This window comes from Gobio gobio (genome assembly GCF_949357685.1).
Source record: "Gobio gobio genome assembly, chromosome: 2".
NCBI classification, from domain to species: Eukaryota; Metazoa; Chordata; class Actinopteri; order Cypriniformes; family Gobionidae; genus Gobio; species Gobio gobio.
In genome coordinates, this window is record NC_137098.1 from 49724419 (window position 1) to 49735636 (window position 11218).

At 37.8% G+C, this 11218-nt stretch overlaps 1 protein-coding gene across 1 annotated transcript; it reads left to right on the forward strand.

Moving 5' to 3' along the window:
* Positions 1–2596: 2596 nt before the first annotated feature.
* Positions 2597–10091, forward strand: rerglb (RERG/RAS-like b). Its single transcript, XM_079845005.1, has 5 exons — positions 2597–2791; positions 3695–3751; positions 5318–5391; positions 5876–6024; positions 7324–10091. The coding sequence occupies exons 1-5, from the start codon at positions 2740–2742 to the stop codon at positions 7601–7603; spliced, it is 612 nt and encodes a 203-aa protein (XP_079701131.1). The 5' UTR covers positions 2597–2739; the 3' UTR covers positions 7604–10091.
* The last annotated feature ends 1127 nt before the right edge of the window (positions 10092–11218 follow it).

Genomic DNA, 11218 nt, shown 5'->3' on the forward strand with positions numbered 1-11218 from the left:
CTCTTAAGTCCTCCCCACGGGTAGGCATCCTTGGCATTCCCTCACTGGGATATGCTTCCCAGTGTACCTTGGTAATCCTGTGATAAGTGGGAGTCCTTCGTCCGCACTAGTCTTACGACAGGGTACTCACACTTACGCAGGGCACTGGAAGACAGCTGAGTGGCGGGATTATATTGGGACCCCCATTCATAAGTCACTAACGTTACGTCGTAGTGACTGAACGAAAGGGGAACGTCTCGGTTACGGATGTAACCCTCGTTCCCTGAGGAGGGAACGGAGACGTAACGTCCCGTTGCCACATCAGCTGTGCTACCTGGAACGCAGGAGTTCAGTCTTGGCTCCTCAAGCAGGTAACATAATGCGATATTGCCTCGTACTTCCTTATATACTCACGCGGTGAGGCGGAGTTACGTATGCAAATTCCGCATGCCCCATGGCATTGGCACGCCATAGGGCGTTTTCTCTAAGCTCGAAGATGATAGGCTTCTAAGCGAAACCCCCATTCGTTAGTCACTAACGTTACGTCTCCGTTCCCTCCTCAGGGAACGAGGGTTACATCCGTAACTGAGACGTTCTTCTGTTTCATACTCATAATAGGCATTCTTCTGTTTCATAAACATGCTTTTTTTTCTTGTCAGTGATTGTTTGTTGATAAGGTCCTTGCATGCTTTTTGACTTGAAGTGATATTCTGCTTTTAAGCCTCACTGATTCCACAAAAATTGTTTATAGCGGTAATTTCATGAAATTCCACTCCGTCTAAAGTGAAATACTCAGTGGTGAAATGGACTAAGCCTGACATGTGCCACATATTTGTGGTGGCGGGCACTTTTTGAGCTTTTGTATTTCTTAAGTGTCTGTGAGTCCTCAGATGACAAAAAATAAAATGAAACATAACAGAATAATAATAGGACACCACGGTGAACTCAACTGAAGAATGAAAAGACTGAGACAGAAAAAAAAGGTCTGTGGAAAAAAAAGACTCCCTGACCAGTGTAGCAGCCCATGAAATTGAAGTTTGGATGGCTGAACGTCTTTCAATTTTTGGAACTGTTCTGGAAAAGAGGGAAAATTGATTGCTGCTCTCCACTTTAAAAGGAATTGATCCCTGCAATCAAAATATGGCTGACTTGTATGTTGGCATTGAGCACTTTGCAGTTGGGGCTAACATGTTCACCCAGATAATTGAGAAATAGCGTACTTGATGCGAGACAGCTTTGCCAACCACTTTAAATACCTGACCCAAAACTTCAATTTCAGTGTAAGACTGTATATACTTATATACTACACATGGGGACTTTCTTGAGAGGTTATACAAGCAACCAGAGGAGTATGTAAATGGAATATTCTGGAATCTCAGCATGATACAATACCTGATGACATTCCACTATTGTATTAAACAAAAAATCCTATTATTTTAAATAAGAAAAAATTGATGACAGGACGTTAAATTAGCGAGAAATGCACACTAGAAGCGTTAATGCGGATGGTTACTCCTCGGGTGAGCATTATTTTTCAATAATGCAACAGTCAATTATTCCACTTATGACCTGACTCGCAGTCTCCGCTCTAATTCATCCCAAAGGTGTTCTATCGGGTTAAGGTCAGGACTCTGCAAGCCAGTAAATTTCCTTTTTAGGTGGGCACCTATCACGATACCACGCTTGAATTCACTGAGCTCCTGAGAGCGACCTGTTCTTTCACAAATGTTTGTAGAAGCAGTCTGCATACCTATGTCCATGGAAGTGATTGGAACACCTAAATTCAATCATTTGGAGGAGTGTCCCAACACAATATAGTGTATATATTAGGCGTGTATGAATTACTGAGTCTAGGTTTCTCAACAGTGTTAGCCAGCAGCGTCTCTACTCATACCAAAGCTATACGTTTAACTGCTTCATAAACAGCAAGGTTACTTTGTGGGTTTTGGTTCATTTGCTGTAGGACCTTCAAAATAACTGAAATATTTGGGACTGTAATGCAGTCAAGACCTGCCTGGAACTACTTTAGGTTTGCTTTTCTTGAAAAATAATTGCCACCTTAGAATGTTTGTCAACCAATCATAATCAAGCATTCAAAAGGCCTGTGGTATAAGCTGAGGAATTCTATTCTATTCTAACAGTTAGTTACTGTGGTGGTTAATTTGCACTGACTCTCTCTGCCGGTTACATTGTTACCATCTTTATTAGCCTTTTGTTCAAAACATTAACATTATGTTGCTCTGAAAAGTGCAACAGTTCTGCTGTGGCTTTGTTTGTAATTATTTTCATAAACAGAGCGAACATAGACAATAGTGTCAGTTACCTTTGCATTTCTGAGCTACATGATTTAAAGAGTCAAAGATTCAAAAACTTCACTCATATAGACCATGACTTATCGCCAACTACTTGTGCCAGAGAGTCAGTGAAAGAGTCACTGCTTAAATATAAAGGAGAGTTTCTAATCAAAATCAGATCACAGAGCATTTAGATTCACTCTCCACTCAGCTGAACAACTTTTAAATAGGCTATCAAAAGGATGGTGAATTGACCTTGTGGCAGCTCGGCACTCTGTGTTGTGGGAGGGGAGACGGAAGAGAGGAAAGTCTACAAGTGTAACAGAAACAGTAAGAGAGAGAGAGAGAGAGAGGGAGTGTAGCACCACTTTACTGAGCAGAGTAAATAGTAAAGGGTTGTGGCTGGTACTGTCCAACCACTGGGATACAAAGAAACACAGCAAACACAGGGAACCATTCTACAACAATGAATGATATCAAACTGGCCCTGCTGGGCAGTGAGGGAGCAGGCAAATCTGGTGAGTGCTCATCTTATATTGTATATAGTGCATTTTATATGCAAATGTAAATATGTGTCTTTCAGATTAACTAAAACTTTACAGCATCTCCTTTTACCCATGTGTCTGTGGCATGGTCCTCACATTTTGAGTTAGTGTGTGTATGATCTCAATGTAATTATTTCTGCCCTCTGCAAACACTGGAAGCACTTTGTATATTGGAACAGATCATAGTGAGATCATCGTTATTGAAGTCATCTGAGAGGGAAATTAAAATAGATGGTTGTAAGATGCAAGTAATTGCTGAAATTGGGGAAAGATTATTTTTTGTTCCACTCGGCAGCATAGGAACATTTAGCCCTTCAGGCTGCATACCTGTACTAATGACTATTAAGTAGTTGGGAAACGACGATGCTATGTCCCCTGAGACTGAAACTCTAGTTTAGTGGGGGTCATGAGGGAGTCCTCAATCAGGGTTCTGATCCAAATGACCTGGGTGAAGGCAGAACAGAACAACAAGGAAGGTCTAGTGTTGCAAATTTGAGGTTTTGTGAGGAATATGTGTTAAAACCTGACTGAAGGATTGAAAGCAGCTTTCATGAGGCTGCCACAGACTGTGTATTTATGCACGGAAACTCAAGCCCTGACTTCAATGACTCAATGAGCCAGCATAGCTTCATGGCTCAAATATTTAATATAGACCAGGTAGTGTGCACATGGAGAAAATGTAACGCTTTTTCCTGTGCCAAATATGCACCAGCGTTCACTGTGCGTTCAGTGGCCAAGTCTTTGATGAGGGGCTGGACTTTGACCTTGTGCCCTCTCTTCCTATTTCAAGCTGTCATACGAGTCATTTACATCACAGCATTGGATGATCAATCTCAATAACGTACTAATCAATCATCTCCTCTCTCTCGTCCTCAGCGGTTTTGGTGAGATTCCTGACCAAGCGGTTCATAGGAGAATATGCGTCAAATGCCAGTAAGTGCAGTCTCACATGCATATTTAATAATGCAGCCAGGATGTTACTCGTGTTCATTTTTATCTGCCTCAGCATACGTCTGGCATATTAGTGTGTTATAATTCACTTTTTTTGTTCATTTTGCTCATACATGAAAAACACAATTGTGAGCTTGCAAGAAGACTTCTAGTATATACAGCTGGAAGAAGAACAGAAGAAAAGGATTCAGAAACACAGACAATTAAAAATTAAAAAGATTGAAAGCTTATTGCTGAAAATTTTCTCTTCAAAAGAGAGAAAGCGCTAAGACTACATTGTAAAAACATTTTTACAGAATTATACTGTAAAAAAAAACCCCGACAGTAAAAACCTTTTAACTGGTTACCTAAAAAAACTGTAAATGGTGTAGCATCACATTGTATGTAATTTTTACTGTAAAACACAGTCAAATGGATGGTTTTTGCAAGTAAAAACTGAATTACTATATGGTGAAACGAGTAAAAGAAAACAGTAAATTCCCAGAAGCCCCTGCATGACACATCAAAAATGATTATATTTTATTTAAATAATTTTGTTTCTTTTTATTTATCATATTTTATTTGGTGTTATTTAGTTAATCTGTATTGCATTATTTTAGAGTCATGTTATGGTGTTTCTGATGTCTTTGCGTGTTTATAGCCTTGTGCTCTGTCTACAAACATGTTTATGGACAGGTAACTTAAAATGAACTCTCATTTATCATAGTTTGCCATTTTACCACCTGTATTATTATGGTGGTTATCAGTACAAGTCAGATTTTGTACTTGAAGTAGATTTGTAAATTAACATTATATAACTTAAGGAAATATACACGTTATAAAAAAAATACAGGCACCATTATGCCATCCCATAATACCTGAAATAGTGTCACTGTATTTTTTTACAGTGAATATCTTTGTCCACAGCTTTTTTTACCGTAAATTTAACACAATATTTTGTGTACAGTGTTTTTATTTATTTTTTATTTGATCAAAGAAAGTTCTCCAGGGTTAGTTCACCCATTTACTTATGTTGCTCCAAACCTGTAAAACTTTTCTTCTGCAGAATAGAAAAGAACATATTTTGAAAACATTCTCTCTTTTTTTTTTTTTTTTTTGTCAGTGGGGCCCGATGTTGTTTTGGACTCCTTTGACTTTCACTGTACAGAAAGAAATTATAAAACATCATTCATAATATGTGTTCCACAGAAGAAAGAAAGTCATACAGGATCGACATGAAGCCAAGTAAATAATTACACAAATTGATGTTTCCCAATATTTACATTGATTGTAAAAGACCCTGTGCACATGCAAGGCTGGTGTGTGTTTTCCTATTGTCCAGTTCCTAAAAGTCTAATCCATCCAATCCTGCCAAGGATTCCTGAAGCTCAGTAACCACTCACCTCTCATACAACTACATGTGTATCACATCACATGCACTCAGTCTCTACTTTTATTCCCTTGAATTTTATATGAGCATCTAAGTCCACCTTCATTTCAGGGGTCAGATTTTATGATGCACACGTTTGTTGTAATAGCAAGGATTTTATCCAGAATTGTTTGTTTCAGACTCCTTATACCATAAAAGGTTCTCCATTGATGGAAGACAGTTGAACTTGGAAGTCTTTGATCCGTGCTCGCAGGTTTGTGTTTATACATTCATAACGGCTACCCTGAGCTCATGGCTAGCGTTCATACAAACACTGCCATAGGGCAACACGCTCAGATATACCTGCTTCTTATGGGAAATGCATGTTGTGTTCTGCTGGGATTTATGATATTTCCCTGAAGCAGAGCATACAGTGCAAAGCCTTTGAAAACTGAGCCTCACAGCTTACAGCTGCTGCATCTGGGAACTTTTACTTCAGCAGTTATTGTTTTACTTTGATTTCCAAAGCCGAAGTCATGAGATGGGCACCTTTCTGCCCTGTAACTAAATGCTTGTGCTATAAACAGCCAACATTGGCAGTCAGTCACTGCATCCAAAACCAAAAGTTTCTGGTAGAGAACTTAGTCAACTGTAAACAAATGAAATTACATCGTCTGCTTTTCAATCTTGTCAGAGGGGACTTTAGATGAGTATGTTTTTTTTGACTGGACCTCTGTGTGCCCCCCACCCCCTGGCAGAGTGGAGAGAGCAGATGTATCCTGGAGGAGCCAGTGGATTGGGCTGATGGCTTTGTGGTGGTGTACACAATCAGCGATCGTACGTCCTTCCTAAATGCCAAAAACATCCTGGCGCAGATCAAAGAAAGTCGTCGAGAAACCTGTAAAGGGTGAGTCAGAGTCTCTCCAGTGACTTTTTGACCTTTGTCTGATGCTGACTGGAATCGGAGGATGGAGCTATAATGAATTAATGAGGACCATTTGCACAACAGCGAGTTGAGGCTTCCTGCTTACATCTGTAAAGGACAGACTGGGGGCCTCATTTAGAAAATGTTGTGTAGAAACCATCCTATATTTGATCTTACGATCATTTCTCAAATGTGTGTATGTGTGATTCAGAGAATGAATGTATGCATAAAAAACATGCGTACAGCTCTCTTCCAGATGTGAAATTTATACAAACGATCTTGAAATTATGCACAGCTGAATGGTTTCAGATCTCCGCCTTGTAAACACCACATAATTAATGTCATTAACATAAACATAACAGTATCAGTCAACATCCAAATCTTTTACTTGAGAATGATGAGCGATTGATGATTTCCAAATACAGTACCTGCAGTACTACAATTCTCTGCCACACGGAAACGCGAGTACATCTGTTTAGCATTTTGGCACTAAGCATTTTTCCATGTCAAAGACTTTTTCGTGTACGCAAATCTGTGCGTACGCATGTTTTAGAAATGAGGCCTCATGTCACATTATGACTAGAACACAGAGATAATACAAAGTACATAATTCATAGAAAAGCTGTCCGTGTTGATGAGATTTCCAATGGTTTTGATAACTGCAGTATGACCAGCGGGCCAAAGCTTTCCATTTTAGTCCATCACATTTATAGATGAATTTAAAAGTCTGGTTGGTTTAGGTTTCACTGGTTATTTGTCATTCGAAAGTCCTTTGAAACAATAGGAAGTGAGCATGAGACTAGGCATCTGGAGCCCATTAGAACTCTGAAATGGGCAATGAGATCACTCATGGGTGGTTTTAGCTCCTCAAAATCGGTTTAAAAGTTTTGACACTTCAAAACATGGCATCAAGTGGTTGTGCTTGTAGTCAAGTTTTAGCTTTGCAGCAATTTTCCAACCCATTTCTTCATTGTTTAAGCTCACACATTATGACCATTTGATATTTTATTTCGAATTGTTCCACTTGCTATGCTGTCAAATGAGGAAATTGCCTAGGCTTTGCCAATGTTCCAATTAGGACACACACTGTGAGAAATTAAATTCAGTGTGTGCACATGTTTCGAGTCAGTACCGTTTAATGCTACATGTACTGTAGCATTATTAGACTGTAGCAATTATAAATGTATTCCTAACCACTATTCAATTAACTAACACACAGCCATGTTTTCTTCATAAAGCAATTTTTTTTTTAAAGCAAATCATCTGATTTAATTTCAATAGGGATATTCCCATCTGCCTGCTGGGTAACAAGCAGGACCTATGCCACAGCCGTCAAGTGAGTGAAGAGGAGGGCCGCTCCCTGGCCCAGGAGAACAAATGCCTCTTCCAGGAGGTGTCGGCGGCTGAAGACTACCTGGAGATCTCCAACCTCTTCACAAAGCTCATCCGGCATGTTATGGAACAGCTTAAGCTTAGAGGTGACCGCAGGCGGTACAGTGGCTCCAAGTCCATGGCCAAACTCATCAACAATGTCTTTGGCAAGAGGAGAAAGTCTGTTTGAGTGCAGAACATAAAAGAGCCCAGAGAATGTGTGTATGTGTATAAATAGAAGCATGCTTTGATAGGTATCATAATTCAAATAGGTACCACAATGAGAGAACGCATGCAGCCAAGAACATCATACACTCTAAAAAAAAAAAAGGTTCTATATTGCACCAAAAATAGTTCTTGGCTCGTAATCATAGGGGAACCTTTTTTAGTGCTATATAGCACCATTTTTGGTGCTTCAGTGGTTCTTCAGCGGTTCTTCAGAGGTTCTTCACCGGTTCTTCAGAGGTTCTTCACCGGTTCTTTGACTAAGGTGCTATATAGCACCTCTGAAGAACCGCTGAAGAACCACTGAAGCACCAAAATTGGTGCTATATAGCACTAAAAAAGGTTCCCCTATGATTACGAGCCTTTTTTTTTAGAGTGTACAGAGCAGTGGTTCTCGACCTTTTTGACTCCAAGGTCCCTATTGCCACAAAAATACAGTTGTTCATGATTTACTGAATAACGATTTTTAAAACATTTTACTCACTATTTCTACCAAATAAAATAACATTTTTTTTTAGAACTTGCCAGAAATTGCCTATGTAGTTTTAAGATTTTAATAATGTCTAGAAATCACCATTTTAAAATGAGGCCACATTAAATATCAAGGTTTGTCATGTGAATCTTGGTTGTTCAAAGACAAAAAAACAGTTGTTGAGGGCTGAATTAAAATAATATATATATAAACTTTTAGTTAATGCTTTATTGGCTAAATCACTAATCTTTAGTCCCCTTGTTGAGAACCATGATATAGAGTGTAGTAAAGTAGAGTGAAAGCATTTGATAGAGGTACTATTAATAAATACAGTAGAATTGGTTTACTGTTTCAGCTCATAAGTTGTCATGGTGGCACTTCGCAGTACCATCTTTGCATTTTTAATTCCATAAATAATTTTAGTTCAAGATTTACATTTAGGGAAACTAAATGTCTTTTTTTCTTTAGTAGAAAGAAAAATCTTTGCCTTATGTTTCTGTATTATTTTCTGATTATGAGCCGGAAAACTTTTGCTTTAAAATTTGTTTTTGTTTTTTAATACATATATACACCTCTTGATAACATTTTCAATAACGAGAAGGATGGGAAATGTTTGCAACTTCGTAAAGCTTTTGCTTTTGTATTCAAAGAGTAGCATACATTCTTTCCCTTGCTCATTGAAAATGTTTTGATGGCATGAGATCGAGTTTGTCATGGAATGCACAACAAAGTCTGAGTAAATTGTATATATCTAGATGTTGTGATGAGGTGTAAAATTGCAGGTAAATGACCTTTCTAACAAAAACCCGTGGCAGAGGAATGAAAATAAAACTCTCCTGCATTCCTTCCGTAGAATTCTCAAGGCCTCGTTTTGAGTAAACCCCAAAACAATAGACTGCAGCTTTTCCATATGAACAATATTATTGCAAGAAAAGGTTTGTTGTCCCTTTTTGGGAATGACCATGTGTTAAAACACAATCTGCTTATATGGTTTTAATAACAAAAACAATTGCACTTGTCAGTAGTAATGGTCACTTTGTTAAAAAGTTAACAGTCTTGAGTGGGAGAAATATGGACACCTAACGACTCATCTAATGTATAATTGTAGTGTTCAAATAAATGAGACAAGATTGTTGGCTTGAGGTAAAAAAAAAAGGCCTAAATCAGTCGGCCATTTCTAGGATTGTCCCATTCAAATTGTTTCCAGTGCTCTGAAATGTTTGCTCAGTATAAATTCTCTCAATGCCCCGTAAAAAGCTTATACCCTGGTCCCTGCCATGCTTTCTTGTCTCTGAAGTCATCATGGCACTGTACTTTAAACAGTCACAATGAAGATCCATGGCAAACAACACAAATCATACTAGAAGTGCATTGGTCCTGGAATGTAATATGGTGATGTTGTTGATAAATACCAGTGACATTTATGTGCGATCCAGTTTTCGAACAGTGCCCCAATGTTTAGTGGTTTAAGGCCCTTGCTAGTGTCTGAATTTGTGTTCACGATATACTGAGTCACAACATAGGGAACTGGGGACTAAAGAGACACAGCAATAGAAGCCATGAAAGACTTCTCTAAAAAAGAAATATCAGAAATATCAATCAAGAATTATCTTGTTCAAAGCTGCTTATTAGATGAAGGAAATATTAAAGAGAGGTTACTGCTGCTAAAGTTACAAAATACTATTCTGATTCTACTTTTCAGTTTGTTTTTTTCCAGCTTATTATTTTTAGTGAAGTTGGATAATGTGTGTTATTAGTTTAAGCAGCCTGTGTTTGTCTATTTTTGTCATTTGTTTGAGGAGCAGCTTTATAATACAAAATTCCACTTCAGTACAGGACTTTTCATACAACTATGGCAACAGTGGAATATCTACCTTGATTTTTGTTTAAAAATTACTATAATTCTTTTATTATTAATATTTTGTTTGCTTGGACACTCTGTCATATCCTGATATGTTTGCAATAAATATCTTTTTATCCCAAAGTGTTGATCTAAATAATTTATTTCAAGTCTAAATTGATTATATTTTCACATGAGTGGAACTTTTGTTTTGATTGGTGTTAGTTAATTGGCGATGTAAATATTTTTTACTCTGTCTCTTGGAATAAATACCAATGGCCAACCCGTTGTTTCAGTCATAGCTGCAGTACATAAATATTAAATTACCTGTTGTTTTCATACCATACTGACAATATTTACATATATGTAGATAGAAAATTATGTGACATCTTTCCTTTTATGCGGTAACTCAAGAGCTATGAAACTTTAAAAAAAAATCTATATACTTATGTTGTAATTTTTAAAAGCATTTCTTCAGAAGAGTAGGTCACTACCACTCTTTCAGAAAAATAACAAGAATCACCCAGCAACAACCTATGTAGTGCCTTGTAAAACTTGTTCATGTCATAATATAAAGGGAGTCGGGGAGAGAGACACACCACATGTGCCACTGTCAAATGAAACAAAATTTCATGACCCTTACAGGATATAATAATCCACTAGATGGAGACAAACACCTATTACTTCTCAACTTGTGGACACAATTAAACCAAAAGTGAAACCTAAAAGAGAAACACATTTTGTGACTAATTAATTTGCATTCAGAAATAGTAGGCTACTTTATACACACGCACACAATTTTGAAATATCCATTTTCATTAAAAAACTATTAAAGAATGTTATTTTAGCTTTAGCACATGCAAGAGTAAAATAAACGTCGCTATAAAACACAATGCTTATTACGTGGGCGTCGCAGAAGTCCCAGTGAAATTTTGCTGTGCGTAATTTGCTTTGATAAATCCTTGTCTGACTAGGGATAGAAAAATTTTCCGTTACAATCATGTCGTGTATCCCGTAATTTGCGTCAAATGGTTTAAAGAAAAAATTGGAATCGGTTCGTGATTCAGTCGGGAATCATTCTGATGGTTCACTGAAGCACTGAATCTTTTGGAGCGTTTTCCTCTCACTATTGTAAAACATCACTGTCAGGATACTTTGCAACGCTGGATGAAGTAGTAGAATATTTACATACAATCTGAAATCATTTTGTTAATGGATCTTGCGTGCCAGCGATGAAGACGAACAACTGCTAATGCAGCTTGTTAATG